Genomic DNA, 20,954 nt, shown 5'->3' with positions numbered 1-20,954 from the left:
ACTTAACAGAGACAGCAAGAACATACGGAAGTGGTAGGAACAGTAGTAGCAGCAGTAGTAGTAAAGTAGTACTAGTAATAACTAGAAAGCACTCAGAGAGCGCATACCTCCGCCAATGCCATGTTATTAAAAAGGATACGGATCCAGATCCGTGGAGATATTGTGTGAAATACATAGGATCCGGATCCGCCCCCAAATTTCATCAATAATTGTTCCTTGACCGATGGTCCACTCTTCCACAAAATCTTAATGAAATTAATTGAAAACTTTTGGAGATATTGTCCGGGATACATAGGATCCGGATCCGAATGCAGATCCGCCCCTAAATTTAACCAATTCTTTTTTGGTCCATGGCTCAGCCTTCCACAAAATTTCATTGAAATTCACTGAGAACTTTTGGAGAAGTGTGGAAAAACAAACAAACAAACAAACAGATGAATACATAACGTCGTCTAATTTCGTTGGTGGAGGTTATAATAATACTAATACTAATACAAATAATAATAATAACAATAATAACAAAATAGGCTATGCTCTGGGACTTTACTAAGTTAACAAAGGTGACAGTAACCAAGGAGACGTGATACCACACGGCTGAGGTGTGTTAAGGTAGTTAGTGGTACGGTACGTGACTGGATTTTACCTTGTTCCCTATCTGTCAAACACACACGCACACATTGGCCTCACATATCTACAGTACACACACATGCCCTACACACATACATACACACACACACACACACACACACACACACACACACACACACACACTTACCAAAACCCCCACACGCACACGCACATACTCTGTTTCTCAAATACGTACCCAAACACCTGCCCCTCCCCCCACACACCTGCCCCAATCAGCATAAACCCAACAAAATTACATACCACGAACTAATGCCTCTCTAACACCAACGACAAACACTAGATTAACAATACGCTAGTTTATCCTTGTACCCGAGCACCTCATTTTCTTTATCACACTCTTGCATGGGGGGTGGAGCGACCTATAATTCTTTCACTTTAACTTGGCCCAGATTTTCGTCCTTTGGCAGCTTATTTCACGTAGCTCAGTGGCATATTAAGACAATACTATAAGGTTCTGCAATACATCCTTTCCATAGCACTTCTTCGTGACTGGCCTTCCAGTGTTAATCTCTTGCTACGGCTCTACATAGTTTCCATAGCACTTTTTCGTGACTGGTATTGTATCCTCGTGTTAATCTCTTGCTACAGCTCGGCATACAATATGGAAAGATGGCATTTTGACATTTACAGTATGTATTAATTCTTGCTCCTTCCACACGATTTTATTAAGCTTTGGAAAGTGTACTCGAACAGTAGAAGTTAGAGATACACTAACCTCTTCACTACAGGATGTCTCCTCTAAGCTGAATAGAATCGTCTGGTTGTGGCAAGAATATAACACAGGCAACAGTACGCTACTGCAACCCTCCACCTGACCAAGCACATACCCCCCCCACCTCCCTGCACACCTTACCAAGCACAGAACGGCCTCACCCACCCTAATCTTTTCTTTAAAAGGTGGGTGTAAGGAGAACGCCTTGATGACACGACCTGGACTCTTCAGATTCCTTGCGCAGGCCGCAATGAAATTTCTGGATTTATTTTTTTACTTTTTCATTATTAAAAAAAAAAAAAAAAAGACAATTCTACCTATCAAAGGCACCAGTTCACTATAAGACACATAACTAAGTGAAATTTTATGACTAGAGTGAATACTTTCTGAGTTCTGGCCCGGAAACGACATTTCTACGTCCGGCCAGCCGCGCTGCCGTCCAACTCTGCAGACGGACAGCCATTGATCCCAGTGATAACAACACCCTCCTCTGACTCTGTCAGGTGAAGGGTAAAAAGAAAAAAAATATGAGGGGAAGCAGTGTGTTGGGGTGGAGTGAGGTAGGTTGGGATGGGATGGGATGGGATGGGATGGGATGGGATGGGATGGGTTGGGGTGGGGTGGGGTGGGGTGGGGTGGGGTGGGGTGGGGTGGGGTGGGCTGGCCCTGGCTGGGCTGATATGAGATGAGTTGGGCTGAGTCGAGTTGGGTTGGACTGGGCTAGGTTGAGTTGGGTTAGGGTTGGTTAGATGAGATTAGGTTTGGGCAAGTTAGGTTAGGTTAGGTTTGGCCAAGTTAGGTTTAGTTAAGCTAGTTTAAGTAAGGTTACATTAGGTTAAGTTAGAATATAATAAAGACAATAAATTACCGCAGTGAAGGAATTAGCACTAAACCCTAGAGGGAAGCGGAGGATGGGGGTGGAGCGGTATCGTAACAAACAGCGTAACTGGAGCCTATTAAAGTTACGAGCTTGTTATGTTGCTGCAGTAATTGCCCAATTAACTAAATCGCCTAAATTGCCGCCCTTACTAGTTTATTAAGAAGTCCAGCTACTTTTTTTTTTCCAGTGCGCATGATAATTAGGAAGTCAGTGCCGGAAAAAAAATATATTCTGATGAGGTAATTACAAAACAAGGTAGGTTAATCTGGTTTGGTCTTACAGGACGTCAGGAGGAGAGAACAGTTTATCCTACAAATATAAGGGTAAATATAGAAAAGTTCCTACATTTATAAGGGTAAATAAAAATAAATCATTCATCTCTTGGACATGACTCTCAGCCCAACTCGTCTCCTTCAACCACTACACAGTTACACCCAGTCCCATCCAGGTGGCGATGACCAGTTTGTATTTCAGTGTAGCTTTCCCACCAACACCTCTCCTCCCCTCCCCTCCCCCGACTCTGCACCCGGCCATTTACAACTCGTACATTACCATCGAGGTGTCAGAACGACTTGCAAATGCCAGTTATTCCTTCCAGCCGCAATTTCAATGATAAAGTGTAGTTGGTGATTTGGTTACGCTATTGCCTTAATGACTTATTCTGCACATTACACATCAGTATCCTCTTGTATGTTACTGATGCAAACTATGTCGACATTAATAACATACAAAAGACGTACAAGGGAATATTAATGGGTAGCATGCAAATAAATTGCTTAAGAATAGGCGCTACGAAGCCTCCCATGCCACCTTGAGTCGTATTTTCGCTGGCTTCAAAAAACTTCTTACCATTTCCTCCTCTAACATTTACTTTGCACATACAGTATTTTAATATTTGGTAACTTATAAATACAGTGTTTCGGCTAAAAAAAAGGGTGCAACTATAATTGTGTAATATACAAAATAAATCGCTAAGGAAGAGGTGTTACTAATTCTTACGTCAAGGGTAAAACGTGGCCTAAGCAGGGTGGTGTTGTAAGGTGGTGTGCGTAGGAGGTATTTATACACTTCCTCCTGTCATGCTTCATACAGCCAGCCAACGTTGTATTTACAGCAACAGTCTCGTTAACAAGGGCTCTTAACACCTTATCCTTATCGATTTAGTCTGTATATTTCACTTTATTGTTCTCTTGTACGTCTTTATTACCGTATTTTCATTATTATTATCATTATTATTATCTTTATTATTATTATTGTTATTACTACAACTACTGCTACTATTTTACTTTACTATTATTGGCACAGTTTACCTCGATAACATACTGCAAGGTATTAAGATATGATGTGCAAAATAAATCGCCGAGGAGGACGCATTACGTAGTCTCTAAACCCCAAGAAAATTGGATGGTGTCAAATGGAAGTGTGCTTGAGAGATACATACTCCCTGCCGCCATATTTCACACTGACCTCCACCGTGTGTGTGTGTGTGTGTGTGTGTGTGTGTGTGTGTGTGTGTGTGTGTGTGTGTGTGTGTGTGTGTGTGTGGCCAATTACTGATGTTAATCCTATCATGGGCGGGGAAACTGACTGACTAAGGACTGACCTGCCAATTGACTAGACTGAATGATTACACTGACTGTATGGACTGACAGTGACTGAATATACCGAGCGACTCTACTGACCGACTAAGTGGACTGGCCTAACTGACTATACTGAGCGACCATACTGACTGACTGGCAAACTGTACTGAATTACTGACTGGCTAGACAATTAACTGACCGACCAAATGACCGATGCATGACCCCTACTCCTTCGCACCACGCTTGACCCTGTGCCAGAGCGCCGTGTGTGTGTGTGTGTGTGTGTGTGTGTGTGTGTGTGTGTGTGTGTGTGTGTGTGTGTGTGTGTGTGTGTGTGTACCTCTCTCTCTCTCTCTCTCTCTCTCATCTACCCAACCATCTAGGCTATTTACTTACTGCCGGACGCCTTATCATCATAAGGTGTGGCCACAAACAAATCGCCTCCACGTCGCCCTATCCTCTACAATTTGACTGCCCTCCCTCCAACCCGGACCCCCTTCTCTCGTCTCTCCATTCCGTCCTTCCACCTCACACATACAGGATGATATTAACCCCTACAGCCAGAGGACGTAGTATCTATTCAAATTCCTGCTATTTCCAACTCCTTCATCAATTCAATCATCAATTCCACCCACCCCATCATCAACTTCAACTCCATCATCAACTCCTCCATCAACTCCATCATCAATTCCTTCATCAACTTCAACTCCATCATCAACTCCCCCATCAAATCAACAATTCCACCAACTCCATCATCAATTCCCTCATCAACTTCAACTCCATCATCATCAACTCTGCCATCAATTCCATCATCCACTCCATCATGAACTCCTCTATCAACTCCTTGACATAACTCCTTCATCAATTTCATTAACTCCATCATCACCTTCAACATCAATTTTTCCATTAACTCCATCAACTCCTTCATCAGCACCTACAGTCCTGAAGTGCTCTCCTAATGTGAATATAATCGTTTGGAGTCAGCAATAATACTAATAATAAAGAATTAAAATAACGTCATCCGAGTGTCGGGGGTAATTTTAAATTGTGTTTTATTCTTGTCTTTTTGGTTACTGCATTGATTACTTAGATATTACATGATACAGGCACACCATTAGCGGAAATAAATTGGTGAGGAGGAGCAGGAGGAGGAAAAAAGAAAGAAGAAAAGAAGGAAGATGATGAGGAAGCAGCAACAGAAGATGATGAAAAGAAGAAAGAAGATGAAGAAGCAGAGGAGGAAGCAGCAGCTGAAGAAGAAAAGAAGATGAAGAAGAAGAGGAAGCAGCAGCAGAAGATGAAGAAAAGAGGAAAGAAGATGGAGAGGAAGCAACAGCAGCAGAAGAAAAGAAGTAAGATGAAGAAGAAGAGGAGGAGGAAGCAGCAGCTGAAGAAGAAAAGAAGAAAGAAGATGAAGAAGAAGAGGAAGCAGCAGCAGAAGATGAAGAAAAGAGGAAAGAGGATGAAGACGAAGAGGAAGCAGCAGGAAAGAAGGTGCTGAAGAACTCCCTAACCTGCTATAACACTACCCTTCAGCCCTGGAACCGTTTTGTACCCTTCGTGCTCAGTAACCTCCCCCCTCCCCTCTCTCCTTCCTTCTCCACTGTAATGAATGACACCCCCTCTCTTCCTACCTCCCACTCTCTTTCTGTACTGCAGTTCGTGTGTAACTCTCTCTCTCTCTCTCTCTCGCTCTCTCTCTCTCTCTCTCTCTCTCTCGGCCAGTGAGTGAGACAGAGTGACCGACTAACCGAGTGACGCGAGACCTGGAAGACCTGGAAGAAACTTGGCGCCATTTCAGTACGAGTTCTGGCCTGGATGGGTGGCGGGAACAGGAGGGGGGGGGGTGATGTCTGGCCGGGGGTGGGGGTGGGGGTAGGAGTCAAAGGCCAAGGACGCAGGGGGGCGCCGGGTTATACTAGAGGGTGCATGGGCGACTTGGCGGCTCGGTCGGTATGGTACTGGTCTCACGTTTCGAGGATGCTTACCGAGGCTGACTTTCTATGGTGGTTGTGCACAGATAAACGCCAATCTTTAATCATCAAATACTCAAACCTACACCACACTTTTGCCTACTGCCACTGTCCTCTGCCTTACCACTTCCGTCTTATATCTGTCCTACCTATGCCTTAACTTATCGATGACTATATCCATATACTAGGAGGCGGATTACTAGATTAACTTCTTCATAACGAGAGGCCTTCCCCTTCGCTGAATAAAATCGTGTGGTGCTGGTAAGGATAAAACTGTGTAATGTTTGTGAGAGAGAGAGAGAGAGAGAGAGAGAGAGAGAGAGAGAGAACTTCTTATCCCTGCACGAAGAAAGATCTCCATAAGATTAAATAAAACCGTCTGTCCGTAGAAGGTATAAAATAAAAAGTTCATTGTATAGAAGGGAATTAAGATTATAATTATTATTATTATTATTATTATTATTATCGTTGTTGTTGTTGTTGTTATCTTTATTATTTTTAGTCGCTTTAACATCCCGCGTGCGATAACGTCTTTAATATTATCCCCATGCTGCCATCAAGTGCATTAATTCAGCTCAGGCGTACCTCTGGTGGTGAGGGTTATAGAAAGTCTCGGTTAACCCTTCAGATGCCACGACGTCTTAGTTCCTTGATCCATACTGGTACGTTGCCCAGCTCAGGGATGATCTCTCTCAATGATGGGGAAAAAGAAAAGAACACAAAAGAAAAGAAACGAAAAAGAATGAAAAAGAAAATAGTTTCCATTAGCCTGTGCTGTGATGTGCCAGTCAGCACAACGATGCCTTTCTTAAACACTTCCCATCACCAAACGATTTTACTAAAGGGAAATGTTAATGCAGAATACCTTCCTAACCAAGAAAAATATAAAAGAAAAAGTTTTCAGTAGCAAGAAATAAACATACGATAGGCATGACAGTGAAGAAGTTGACATGCCATATAAAGAAACGTTACAGCAAGAAGGAGGTAGACTGACTCCTAAACCCAGCAGATGGCTTGTAGTCTGATGCTGATGACCCACTAAAGAAACCACATTGCCTCCATCAAGGTCAAGAGAACCTGACCTCCACTAACACAAACCGCCACGGAGCTCAATTAGTTCTTGTTACCGCAGACGACTCTGTTGCTTGGATTATACCACTATGCAGTTTTATCCAACAAGGGAAGGGCCTCTCGTGGAAAAGAGACGAAAGCCAGCACGTCTTCCATAGTTAAAGCTCTCAATCAGTAATACAAATCAGGAAAAAAATAAAAAAGTAAAAAAATAAAACATTCCGGTTCATTAAAAACCCATTACATTCCTTAAGCATCAGGGCATTAGGTGATCCGGCTAATTCTTATTTTTTAACACAATCTTTTCCAATGTGACCCTAATTTGGCATAACCCTTTATTTCCGACATCGTCTGGCATTAGCTGGAATACAATCAGAGAGGAGGTGCGGGCATGCAAGGGTTAACACACACACACACACACACACACACACACACACACACACACACACACACACACACACACACACACACACACACACCAGCATCCGGGTATTAGGTTGTATTTCTAGGTTCATACGACTCGCTCACAGCTAAATAAAATCGTCTGGTGTTAGCCGGAACAAGCACGCGCGTGAAAGGAGCAACAAGATTAAAACACACACACACACACACACACACACACACACACACACCTCTTCCAACACGGCCGCAATTTAACCTAACCTTTTTGCCTCGCTTACCCTCGCTCACAAAAACATGATTCTACCCTGGCCTGATTAAAGTGCCTAAGCGTTCGAATTTTATGAGCAATTTCTTGTGAACGGGTCATGATCTGCAGTTGTATTCTAAGTGGCTGTGCTGATTTCGTAATGCCTCGTCCTAAGCGATTTATTTATCACTTTACACCTCAATATCCTCTTGTTTGTTGCTAATCCAAACTATGTCGATAATAAAACGAGATAAATAACAAGCAATATAATGTTAACGTGTAATGTGCAAAATAAATCGCCAAGGAAAGGGAGCTACGAAGTTATCCTATGCCATCTAGAATACGGTCGTGAGTTGCGTTGTTTATCCTTACAACTACCAAACACTTCAAAAACCAGAGTGAAAAATAGCCTGAGAAATACGAGCGAATAATATTTCACTGCTATGTTGGCCTCTTTACTGGAAGAATTGGCTGAGTCTTCGGTGATGAGGGTCCTGGTAAACTGTCCTATAGTCGGTTTATTTTCATTTGGCAAAGGCTCGTAACACCCTTTGCATTCAGTTGACGGCCAGGTATAGTCAGACGGGAGGATAAGTTTGACATCTGACCAAGGAGACTCATTTCTACCTCATAACTCAAGCTCATTAAATGTCACGCAAACGCAACTTAGTAGAGGCTGTGAGTGGGCCAGTTCCCTCAGATGAAAGCAGACTAAAGAAGGCCTCTAAGTCCTGCAGCTTAATGTAAGTACAATATCCTAGAAGGGATGCCGTAATGAGATGGTCCCAAAGGTAATTTTTTTAGGGATGTCCTGCTCTGATTTAAATCCTACAGAGATAAGGCCATGTCCTATACAGCTGATGTCCGACATTGGTAGGCCCAGTTCCCGACGGAGAGGGATTTACTGTGCCACAGAGGTACTGTCCTAAAGATATAATGTCCCAATGTAATGTCCGAGAGGTAATATCCAAACCTGAAGGTAATGTCCTGGTGATGGTATTCCGTCCTACTTACGTAATTTGCTAAAAAATTAAGCTGAATATCCACAATGTCACACACAGGTATACTTGAGAAAGGGGATGTCCTAGAGGTGATGTCCCAGCGAGGTGATGTGCCAGAGGTGTAGGCCTAATACACTACATAGGTAAGCCTTACGCCGTATAGCAGTAAGCCTAATGTCCTACAGAGTCAATGAACCACGATGTCCTAAGGGGTGATGTCCTACAGCTAATGTCCTATAGAAGTAGTGTCTTTCAGAGGTAGTTTTAAATAGCGGTAATGTGCTGTAAAGATAATGATGTCCTAAAAGTTGTCCTACAGAGGTAATTGTCCTAAAAATTGTCCTAGAGATAATTATGTCCAAAACGTAATGACCTGTGGATGTGTCTAACCGGTAATGTCCTACAGGGGTTATGCCCTACGGTGGTAATATCCTGGAAGTGATGCTCTGAGAGAGAGAGAGAGAGAGAGAGAATGGAGGTAGGGAGTGCAGTGCTAATATATTTTCCCCAACGAACGATCCAGCTCTACCAACACACACACACACACACACACACACACACACACACTGCAAGGTGACCATCCGCTTCTCATCGTTCGGGTTGTGTTCTTAGTTGCTCTGGAGATTTCGTAACCCATCTTCCTTAGCAAGTTATCTTTCTCATTACAACCCATTATCTCCTCGTTTGTTCCTGATCCTAACTGTCAGTGTTTTAGATGGCACAAGAAGCTTCGTTGCACATTTTCCTTACCAAGTTATTCTCATTTGAACCTGACTTTCTCTTGCATGGTATTCATTTCGTTTTAAAATCAACATGGTTTGCATCAGTTACATACAAGAGATCCTGGGTTGTGACATGCAGAACAAATCGCAAAATAAGAGATGCTACGAAGCCTCTTGTCACCTAAAATAAAACCCTCAGTGTGATAAAACGATATAAATAGCATACAGAATGGAAGCTGAAATAGTAGTGAAAATAAATCGCTTGGAAAAAGGTGCCACGAAGCCTCCTACATGTTACTGCCTAGAATACGACCTATGGTATGACGACTGGTGTACCTGAGAGAGAAGGACCAGTAATGTTTATTTTATACGCTGTTCAAAAAATCCCCATCGTGAGTCAGCGAGAACTTAGGCGGGACGGCATTGAACCTCGCAACAGTGAATCTGAACCCCTGTCTGTCTCTCGTTGGGGCGAAGAGGCGCAAAACTTGCCTGAAAAAGGTTTAATAATGCAGGGTAAGAGCCGTGATAGTGCGAAGCTAAGTTTGCCACTACTTGGGATAGGAGACAGGCAGGGAGAGAGGTAAGGTGTGCAGGGCTGGGGAGGAAAGGAGGAAGGGAGGGATGGTATGAGAAACCGGGAGGAGGAGGAGGGGCGGGATGCGAGGAGAGGCGGAGAGAGAGAGAGAGAGAGAGAGAGGGAGAGGCGATGGGAGGGAGGGAGGGAGCAGGGGAGGGGAGTTGCAAGGTAATCTATATGCGCGGCCACCACTACGCATGCGCCAACTCCACCTCTCCTGCTGCCCTATCGTCCCTTCTCCCCCTCCTCCCTTCCCCTCACTAAATAAACTTAAATTAATGCAATTCCCTCCACTTTCATCCAAAACCAAAAATGAAGCCCGTGCTATTTTTCCAACGAACATCATTATATAATTTCAGGAAAAGGTCAAATAATTCCCCCATGAACTTTTTTTTTCTTTTTTCCCCTACTCCCACCTCTCTCACCCGCCCGACCGACCGAAGACTCGCGACGCGCCACGATTCAAACTTTTTCTCTCCTATTACAATTTGATTCAGTGATGAGCGGGCGAGACACATGCACTGAAAGCCGCAGTCGCAGCCCCGAGGTCCGGCTTGCGACACTGGCGGGGCTGGGAGCTGGTGGGGGCGTTGTTGCGTTATTCAGGGTGTCGGAAACAGGAAGGGCTTGGAATGTCAGTGTGGATTGAGAGAAAGAGAAGATCGGAGGAAATGTTTAAATGCCTCAACTGCTACCGAACGCATGGCTTGAAAACTTTTTAAAATGAACTCTCAAAACTTTAAATAAAACATCCAAACCTAGAGTGTCGGAAACTGGAGGGATTTGGAATGTCAGAGTGGGAGAGAGAAGCAGAGGAAATTTTATAAGTGCTTCTACAACTGTTGAGCAGATGACTGGAAACTTTTTCGGTACCACTTTTTATTTCACGAACTCAAAAAAATTTGGCGATATTATTTCACGCTTGCCTTATTAGGTGCAAGGAATAGGAATGTCAGTGTTGGGCGAGAGAGCCGAAGGAAATATCATTCTGCAAGTCTGAAACAGTATATTTTATATTTTATTCATAATGTACGAAAGAAATATTTAGAACTATAAGCTAATTCTGAAGGCTATTCTATTACTCAAAGTTTATTCATGGATTAAGTGGAATGTGGGTTTTTAAAGTTGGATCGCTTTTTTACCACTCATGAATACAAAGTCCAGCGATGACAGATGACAGGCAGAAAGCGGTTAATGTAGGAAGAAAGCTTGAGGACGGGCTGGGAATATACCCGGCAGAGTGGCTAAGATACGAGTAGTACTGAAGAAGAAATGACAAAGTTTTGGGTACTTACCAGTAGTACATGGGATCCATCCTGGTGGGTCTGCCGTAGTGAACGTGGACACTTATGGAGTCACCACTTCAACACCACCACCTACACCACTTTTGTAACACCTCACTCCTGCACTTTGAACAATCACTGGCACAAGCACACTAACCACCACAACCACAGATGCCAAACTGCCTCGTCACTTTTAAGAGCTGTCGCTGTTTAGACCGCGACAGGGGGTCAAGGTAACTCGACAAGGGGGCGGGGGTCAGCGTGGCAAGGTAAGATGACAGGGGGGGTGAGTGTGGCAAGGTAAGTCCGGTACGACAGGCTCACACTCGGGGACCACCGCTAACGACCATTCCCCGGCTGTAACGACCGCTCCGAGTGTGAGACGGTGTAGTTGTGTGCACCGCGCCGTCGCTGCCCGCACTGCCTGGGGGGGTACGGGGAGGGGGGACAGGGTGGGAACAGGGGCGGTGGGAAGGGGTCTGGTAGGGGTACGGACGGGTAGGTGGAGGAGAGCTGGAGAAGAGGGAGAGAGGAAGGGGTGAGATGGGGGAGATGGTGGGGAGGGCTCTGGGTAAGGGTATGGATGGGTAGGGGGAGGAGGAGGGGAGGGGCGAAGGTAGGAGACTGGGGAGAAGGGAGGGAAGGGTGGAGGAGTGTGTTGATAGGAGGGAGGGAGGAAAGGGGGAAGGGAGGGGAAGTGAGGGTAGGAGACTGGAGGAGAAGGGAGGGTAAAGTGGAGGAGTGCTTTGGCAGAAGGAAGGGACAGGGAGGGATAGTGGTTAGGGGGGTAAGGGTGGTGGATGAGAGAGAGAAAAAAAGGAAGGGGAAAAGGGCATTGAAAAAAGTAGAGAGAGAGAGAGAAGGGGAAGGGAAGGAGAGAAAAGGGAGTGTAGGGAAGGGAGGTAGGGAGGTGTCTAACTCCAGGGGGTAAGGGAGGGTGCAGCACGAGAGAGAGAGAGAGAGAGAGAGAGAGAGAGAGAGAGAGAGAGAGAGAGAGAGAGAGAGAGGCGAGAAGAAGAAGATGAAGAAGAAGATGGGAGGTAAGGGAGAGAGAAGAAAAGAGGGGAGGAAAGAAATGTGAGAGGGGAGAAGATATGGAAAGAAGGGAGGAGAAGAGAAGGAGAGGAGAAGGGAGAGAATGAAAGAAAGGAGGAAAGAAAAGAGATGGAAAAAGTTGAGTGAGAGAGGAGAAGGGAGGGAGGGAGGGAGAGAAAAAGGGGAGAGAGGGAGAAGCAGGAAAGAGGAGGGGAGTCGGGCACTGGGTCGGGTGGAAAGGGAGGGTGGGAGGGAGGGAAGGAGAGGCTCTTTTGGAGGGGATGGAGGGAGGGAGGAAGGGAAGAGCAGGCTCTGATGGAGGATAGGAAGGGAGAGGCTCTGCTGGAGGGGAGGGAGAGAAAGACTGCTGGAGGGCAGGGAGGGAGGGAGAGACAGAATGCTGGAGGGAAGGGAGGGAAAAAAGGGGAAGCTCTGAAGGGAGGGAGAGGCTCTGCTGAAGGGGAAAAGGAGAGGGAGCGAGTCTCTGCTGGAAGGAAGGGAGGGACGGAGGAGGATAGGACTCTGCTGGAGACGAGGAAGGTATGGAGGAGACACTGTTGGAGGGAGGGAGGGAGGGGTCTAGTGGATGGATGAGGTGGCTCTGGTGGATGAAAAGGAGGGAGGGGAGCTCTGATGTGAGTAAACAAGGTCCCCCAGCCTAGATGAAGCCAACAGCAAAACGGTAGAAGGATCATTTTGAAGTATGAAATGTTAAGTCGGAGTTACTGGAAATATATTCTATTATCATATTCTAATTCATAATAACCTGCCAAGTAAAGTAATAACCATATTGTTATTGTACAGTTCTTGTCCTCCTTCATTTGCAGCAGAATAAAGAATAACTTTTTTTTTTCGCGAACATGTTTAAGACGTCGAATTGAACGCAGATAATTTGTCCAAAATGCTTTCAGTTCACTCACCGGGTATACTTTTCTGTTGCAGCTATCTGTTCATTTGACGGGATTTTGAAAAACTTGATTTGAAGCTATTATCATTTGTATGCTTTGACTGGTCTGTTGTCAAGTAGCTACTATTTGCGTCATATTATCGAGTCCTATGAAATGTATGTGTACTGCAAACAGATTCTTTCATCATCTGTATTTCGTTAAGGAAATCGGATTTAGTTCGTTTTATTATTTTTAAGGTTTTGTTTCTCAAAGTAGGTAAGGTACCGGTATATTGTATGACATCCTTCACGAAACCCTCTCAACTGAAAATAATGACAAAAATTGAACACAATATTTTAACTTGGATGTATGAACCAAGGTACTGTATGATGTGGGAATATTTTTTTATATGATTTTGAATACTTTGCCTGTGAGCCACCAATATATATATATATATATATATATATATATATATATTTATGCCTTTGTCAATTGACTTGTAAGTCATTTGTTATTATTAAAACTTTTGCCAGTAGATATCCTGCTTTTAATATTCACTGTGAAGTTTATGTTTCCATTTTACTTCCAATATTTAGCACTGCATAATAATGTATATGAATTTGCTATATTACAGCCCACTTTAATGATTATCAACACATCTTAACCTCCGCAAAAATATGTTCACTACATTCAGAGTTTTTGTCAACACTAAATCTGGATGCTTAACAAACTGTGGAATCCACATTTGCGGGACACCGCATTTATGCCAGCTTTAAATACCAAAATTACTGGGAAAATATGTCAAACTTAAGGTTCTTCACAATCGTTCTCAGATACAAATGATATGATTATTTACTACAACACCACTCTTCCTGTGTTGTTATGCTTAACAATCTCACCCCATATCACAATGGCAACATATTGTGGAATCCGCTTGTGCTGTACGCCGATCGCACAAATGTGGAATGCCTCAATTTCTGTTTAAGCCGATGACCCAAATTCAGTTATCGCTCCACCAAGGGGTCACTGCCATGCTACTGACCTTATGCAGATCTTTAGTTCTCAACAGGACCTTTACATGAGACTGGTTAACTGCCTTCGTAAAAGCTATGACACCGACGATCTTAGACTTATTATGCATACTGTACACATAATATCCTAGGAAACGTGTTGGAGATGGCTATTGTGTTCGTTACTGAATCAATGTTTGTAAATAATAATGGCATCATATATTTCTGGGTGTCAAAGTATTTTGTCTCTAATAATGGTTTTTGTCTTCAAAGAACACACATTAAGTTGTGAGGCATCAACATTTTATTGAACTGCAGAAGCTGGGCTAAAGTGACTTAATATTTACTTTCTTTTAAAACGCTGTGTTACAATATTTTATTTCGTTTCGGTGTCTTATTATATAAACTCTACTGATTGCATGGAATAAACAAAAATTGTAATGGAACGAGAAATTTTATATATATAGATAGATAGATAGATATAGATAGATAGATAGATATATACACACACACAAATGGAAAGAAAGTATTAAGGATTTCAGCTACCTCCGTTACATTGCTAGTCTCTTCCCATTAAGTCATATTCTACTACTTAAAAGGTTTGTAGCGTCTTTCCCCAACCAATATACCGGTAGTGTGCTTCAGAGAGCAACTTAATATTCTCATATTACGTTTATGCGTGTTACATCGATGCTTGAAAAACTTAAACAAAGATAAGAGAATATTAACCCTTTCAGTACACTGACGTCTTAATTATTTCATTCATACTATCTGCAGATTTTTTTTTCTTTTTAAGAAGAAATTTTTATAACTGGAAGGGTTAGATGTATTCTCCACCAACCCCTTCACTATCAGGGCTGCTCTCAAAAACTATAGTCTTCTAGAGGTAATAATAATAATAATAAAGGCAATCGTTCTGAAAAGGTTAGGGAGTAATACACAAGAGGAAGAGCTAAGGAAGAGGTGCACAGTTGCGGACAGTATTTAGAGGCCAGCAAAAACAATCCACAGTGGGTGGGGCCTCCAGTTTCGACAGTACTTGCTTATTTCTGACGCAGCGTTCAAGATTTGTCGGGCTTCATTTTCTTACTTTTTTCTTTTTCTTTCTTCAATTATTCCCATTGGTTAAGATGCTACCTTGACTCAACTTTGTCTTTCACTCTTGGCTGTCTATAACCATGTTCACGCTAAGTACCGTAGGTGTGAAGTTGGCGTCTCTCCGTGCTGAACGTTGGGCTGTAACAAGAGCGTAGTAACACTGGAATACTGTATGGTGTTTGTCACGAAGAAGTGCTTTGGAAAGGACACGAATGAGCTCTGATAATGTGACAGTTTTACTAATATACCTTAACCTTTCCATTTCCAGTGAGCTGAATGAAATCAAAAGGCAGTAGGAATAAGAAAAAAAAAAGTCCTCGTATTGAAGAAGTTACTATTACTATTGCATCAGTTGGATATTACACATTTTATTGGGAGGGGGGGGGAGAGGGGAGGAGGCTATGATGGAGATTGGAGAGACGGAGGAAGGGAAGGGAGGATGCTCTGATGGAGGCTCTGATGGAGGGGATGAGGGGGTTATAGTGGAGGGAGGGAGGAAAGGAGGGAAAAGGGAGGCTCTGATGGAGAGGAGGGAGGAAGGGAGGAGGAGAGAGGAAAGAAGAGGGGGGGGAGGGAAAAGCGTTTGGCTCTGCTGGAGGGGAGAGGAGATGAAGGGATGGAGGGAAGAGAGTTAGGGAGGAAACTGCTGCTATGGTGAAGGGTGGGGAGGGACGAAGGGAGAAGGGAGGGATGGGCTTTGTCGGAGGAGAGGGAGGGAAGGGAAGGGAGGGAGGCTTTGCTGGAAGGACGAGAGAGAGAGAGAGAGAGAGAGAGAGAGAGAGAGAGAGAGAGAGAGAGAGATGATGGAAGGGAGAGGAGAGAATGTTGAAGGAAGAAGGGAAGGCAAGCTTGGCACACACACACACACACACACACACACACACACACACACACACACACACACACACACACACACACGATGATGATGAGGGGGAAGGGAGAAAGGGAGGCGGGGGTGGTGATGTTGATAACCCTCCTCTCTCTCTCTCTCTCTCTCCTTGTCCTTCCCCTCATTCCCATTTCGTCTATCTTTCGTCTATCTGACTGTGTCTCTGTACTTTATATTCTCTCTCTCTCTCTCTCCTTCCTTGTCCTTCTCTACATTCCCATTTTGTCTGACTGTCTGTCTGTCCTTTACATTCCATCTCTCTCTCTCTCTCTCTCTCTCTCTCTCTCTCTCTCTCTCCTGCAGTATTCTTCCCATTCCCTCTCTGCTCAACCTCTCTCCTTTCTCCCTTTATATTCCTATTAGACCTCTCTCTCTCTCTCTCTCTCTCTGTTCCTTCCATTGCACAAAGTTCTCTCTCTCTCTCTCTCTCTCTCTCTCTCTCCCTTCCATTGCACAAAATTCTCTCTCTCTCTCTCTGTTCCATCCATTGCACAAAATTCTCTCTCTCTCTCTCTCTCTCTCCAATAACCTTCCTCCCTGCCTCCCGCCACTCCTCCTCCCTTCCGTCCCTCCTTGTTTGTCTGTTTGTCTGTTTCCTTTCTGGCTTTTTCTGTCTGCCTCATCTTAGCCTGTATCTGCCTCACCCCTTGTCTGCCTCACAATCTGCTTTTTCCTGTCTGCCTCATCCGCTATCTACCTGTCTGCCTCACCCATGTCTGCTTCACCCCGTCTGTCTAAGCCTGACTCACCACTGTCTGCCTTCCCCACGTTCTGCCTCAACTTTTCCTGTTTCATCTCTGCTAACCCTCTGTCTGCCTCACCCCTTGTCTGCCTCACCCCCTGTCTGCCTCACCCCTTGTCTGCCTCACCTCGACCAACCTTCACCTTAACCTTCTCTCTCTCCTCCAATCCTGCCTTACCCTGCCACTACTCACCTCCCTCCCTCCCTTATCCTGCCTTACCCTGCTCTCCCTCACTTGTCTTACTCTGCTTCTCCCTCCCTTATCTTGCCTTACCCTGCCTCTCCCTCCCTCATCTTGCCTTACCCTGCCTCTCCCTCCCTCATCTTGCCTTACCCTGCCACTCCCTCCCTTATCTTGCCTCACCCTGCCTCTCCCTCCCTTATCCTGCCTTACCCTGCTCTCCCTCACTTGTCTTACTCTGCCTCTCCCTCCCTTACTTTGTCTTACCCTGCCTCTCCCCCCCTTACCCTGACTTACCCTACTTCTTCCTTCTTTATCTTGCATTCTGCCTTACCCTGCCTCTCCCTGCCATTTACCCTGCCTTATTGAGCCTCTTCTTCCCTTGCTGCCTGCCTTTCCCTCTTCCCTTATCTTGCCTTACCCCCTCTCTCTCTCTCTCTGCCATACCCAACATTTCTCTTCCTCCTTTCCCTTCCTCACTTTCCTGCCTTCCTACCTTATTTTGCCTCTCCCAGCACCACTGTCTTTCTTTCCTGTCTCTCAGTTCCTCCTCTCTACCTAACCCTGCCTCAACTTCTCTCCCTTATCCTGCCTCTCCTTCTCACCCTTATCCTGCCTCTCTTTCTCACTCTTATCCTGCCTCTCCTTCTCACCCTTATCCTGCCTCTCCTTCTCACCCTCATCCTGCCTCTCCTTCTCACTCTTATCCTGCCTCTCCTTCTCACCCTCATCCTGCCTCTCCTTCTCACCCTCATCCTGCCTCTCCTTCTCACCCTTATTCTGCCTCTCCTTCTTTCCCTGCCTGCCTCTCCCCTCCAAGCCTGTCTTTGTGCCTGTCTACTCAGCCCCCCCCCTTTGCCTACCTAATCCTCCATGCCTGCCTGCTCATCCTCACCTCCCTCTTGCCTGTCTCTCTGCCTGCTGCCTACCCACCACATCTCTCTGCTTTCCTGCCTCCTATCCTGTATCCAACCAATCCTCTCCCAGTCCCCATTCTGCTTCCTACTCCCTCCCTATTTGCAACCAATCCTCTCCCTGCCTCCTTCATGTTGCCTACTCCCACCCTGCTTTCCTTCCTACCTTCTCCCTGACTCCTTCATATTCTTTATATAACTGCTTTCCTGTAAACTCTCTGCTCCACTCTCCTGCTTGTCCTTATCCTTACTGATACCTATCCCCTCCTCTTGCCCTGTCAATCCCCTCCTTGCCCCTCTTCCTACTCTCTCCGTTTTCCTGTCTCCTCTCTTCTTATTTTCCTTCCTACCTTCTCCTTTCTTCCTATCCTCTCTTTGTTTTCCTTCCTCCCCACCATCCACCTTAGCCTTCTCCCTGACCACCTCGTCCTTGTTTTCCTGTCTGTCGTGTCAATTTTCTTGGTTGTCTCCTTCCTTTTTATCCGGCCTGCCAACACCCACTTAGCCTTTCCGTGCTTATCTTCCTACCTCCTTCTTTCCTCCCAATCCTCTCCCTGCTTCCTATAAACTCCCTGTTATCCTTCTCATCAACCACCATCTTATCCCCCACTAGTTACTCTGTCCCTGCTTCCCTGCCTGCCTCCTTCCTGCCTGTCTCACCGGGTCCGCTTACTTGCCTGCCCCGTGCCTGCCTGCCTCCCCTCGCCCGCCAGTAAACAAGCCCCGGGAAACAGTCGCCACTGGCAACCTGCCGTGCCGGGACGCTGGTTACCAAATTATTATCATTATCTCTATTTTTAACATTAGTGTCTCTACTCTTACTTTTACTCTCCCCTTTTTCCTAATTTCACGTCATCCATCTTCTCTCCCTATCTCCATCTCCCTCCCTCCCACCGACGTTCTCTTCCTCTCTCTCCCTCCCTCGCTCCCTAAGTCCTAGCTCTCCCTCCCTCACCCTACACAACTTTTGGCCTGGCACAGACGCCGGTTATCGTTCACGCTTCCACCACGCTACACCTTTTCCACCTCACCCGTGAATTATCTCCTAGAATATTCAAACCCTACAGACCCCTAAGCCCATCCTGCAAGCACCTTAGGAGGCACAAGCACCCTCAAAAACCCTCCCTAAATCATAGAAATCCGCCAAAAGGGAGACCAGCTGTGTGAACGAATCATTAGAGACCGTGATCGAAGTGTTGGGGAAATTCCAACCATTATGACAAGGCTTGGCGTGAGGGGGTTGCCGGTTTCCCTCCTGAAGTTTAAAGGGGATCTATCCTTCGCAGGGGACAACACTATGCCTGGCTCCTCACGCCCTCCATCCATGGCACGCGATTCCTCTTTAGTCCTATCCTTACACAGACACAACGAAGGAAGCCAAAGAAAGCGTGTTAAAGTACATACAGGATAATAACAAATGCTGCAAGTGGATGGGATCGAACACCACAACGCTACGTTACGAACCAACCTATACGCGATTTCGTCTTCGTATTTTCCAGACATAACTTGGGAAATTAATAAAGGAGAACCGAGGTAAAGAAAAAAATATGAAGTTTGTGTAGGATCGAAATCACAGAGTTTCCCTACAAACCTACATATGCAATTCCAGTGCAGGCTTGGCAATTCAGATACGTTAAAGGAAAATTAATAAGTTGAGCTAGATGAAAAGAGAAGTTAACTGAGCTAGCGTGGGATCGAATACTACATCCAACTAGCAGGCAATTCCTCTATGGTAGTATCTTTAAGCAGACACAACCATCTAAACAAAAGGAAAATTAGCTACAGTGGGAGAAGGGTTACTGATGGAGTTCGTGTTGGGATCGATGGAGTCCGTAGGATCGAACACTACCACGCTTCCCTACCAACCTACCTACCTACCAACCTACCAACCCCAGCTGCCCCTTTCCTACCAACCCACCTCTACCTCCCCCCTTTCTCCACCCCCCCCCCCCGGCTTGGGCTATAATGAACAAAACAAGTGGCGTATCCAGACACTTTTGGTTGTGGATTTATGGAAGCAGGCGACCAGAGCGTCCAAGAATAGCCCTGTGATTGGAGCGGGACTTAGAAACACCATGTGAGACCGACTCCTTAAATTAAGCTCACGTAGCCCCCTCCCCTTCACACACACACACACACAACTGCTTACATAACAAGCATCTGCACATTCACACATACCCACATCCTCACACAGCATTAATAATTTTCACATTCACATACGGTAGCCTAAAACTTACGTGCCTAACATTACACACATACACAAACGTATTCACGCACATTAGGCTACACACAACCCACGTCTCATTACATGCCGGTGTTTATAGCACATTCACACAAATACACACAGCCTACGACTCATTACATGCCGGTGTGTGTGTGTGTGTATATATATATATATATATATATATATATATATATATATATATATATATAGTATCTATCTATCTATCTATCTATATATATATAGTATCTATCTATCTATCTATCTATATATATATAGTATCTATCTATCTATCTATCTATCTATCTATATATATACAGTATCTATCTATCTATCTATATATACTTGTATATATTTATTACATATATATACCTGTATACACCCACACATACAGTATATATACTGTACAGTATATATACACACATATATACAGTATATATATATATATATATATATATATATATATATATATACACTTGTATATATTTATTACATATATATACCTGTATACACACACACGCACATACACACACACATTATATATATACACACTTGTATATATTTTTTACATATAGCCTATATACCTGTACACACACACACACACACACACACACATATATATATATATATAATATGTACACACACACACGCAAAGCTGGCTCTCTCTCCACCTCTCCACACACTGAAATTTTTAGGAGAAAGCCGCACTAATGACACTATCTCCTTCAAGACTGACGTATATCGAAATTCTGAGACAGTTAACTAGGAATGGAGAATATGCAGAGGGTTACCGTGAAGAGCGTAGTACACTGAATGCTGTAGTACAGTGTTACCATGAATTCCGCAGCATAATTTAGCCATGAAATTAGCAGTTCAAT

At 44.5% G+C, this 20,954-nt stretch overlaps 1 protein-coding gene across 2 annotated transcripts in view; it reads right to left on the bottom strand.

Moving 5' to 3' along the window:
• Window positions 1–11,331, bottom strand: part of LOC145407172 (uncharacterized) — a 239,258-nt gene extending 227,927 nt beyond the window's left edge. For both annotated transcript variants that reach the window (XM_080278196.1, XM_080278200.1), the window contains exon 1: window positions 11,112–11,331. In XM_080278196.1, coding sequence (XP_080134322.1) covers window positions 11,112–11,131 — 20 coding nt within the window. In that variant the 5' untranslated portion in view covers window positions 11,132–11,331. The remainder of the gene's footprint in view (window positions 1–11,111) is intronic.
• Between the last annotated feature and the right edge of the window lie 9,623 nt (window positions 11,332–20,954).

This window comes from Coenobita brevimanus, chromosome 72 (genome assembly GCF_032717465.1).
Source record: "Coenobita brevimanus isolate Jiangsu-jjx chromosome 72, ASM3271746v2, whole genome shotgun sequence".
Lineage (NCBI taxonomy): Eukaryota > Metazoa > Arthropoda > Malacostraca > Decapoda > Coenobitidae > Coenobita > Coenobita brevimanus.
The sequence above is the reverse complement of the archived record's forward strand: the minus strand, read 5'-3'. Positions and strand labels throughout refer to the sequence as shown.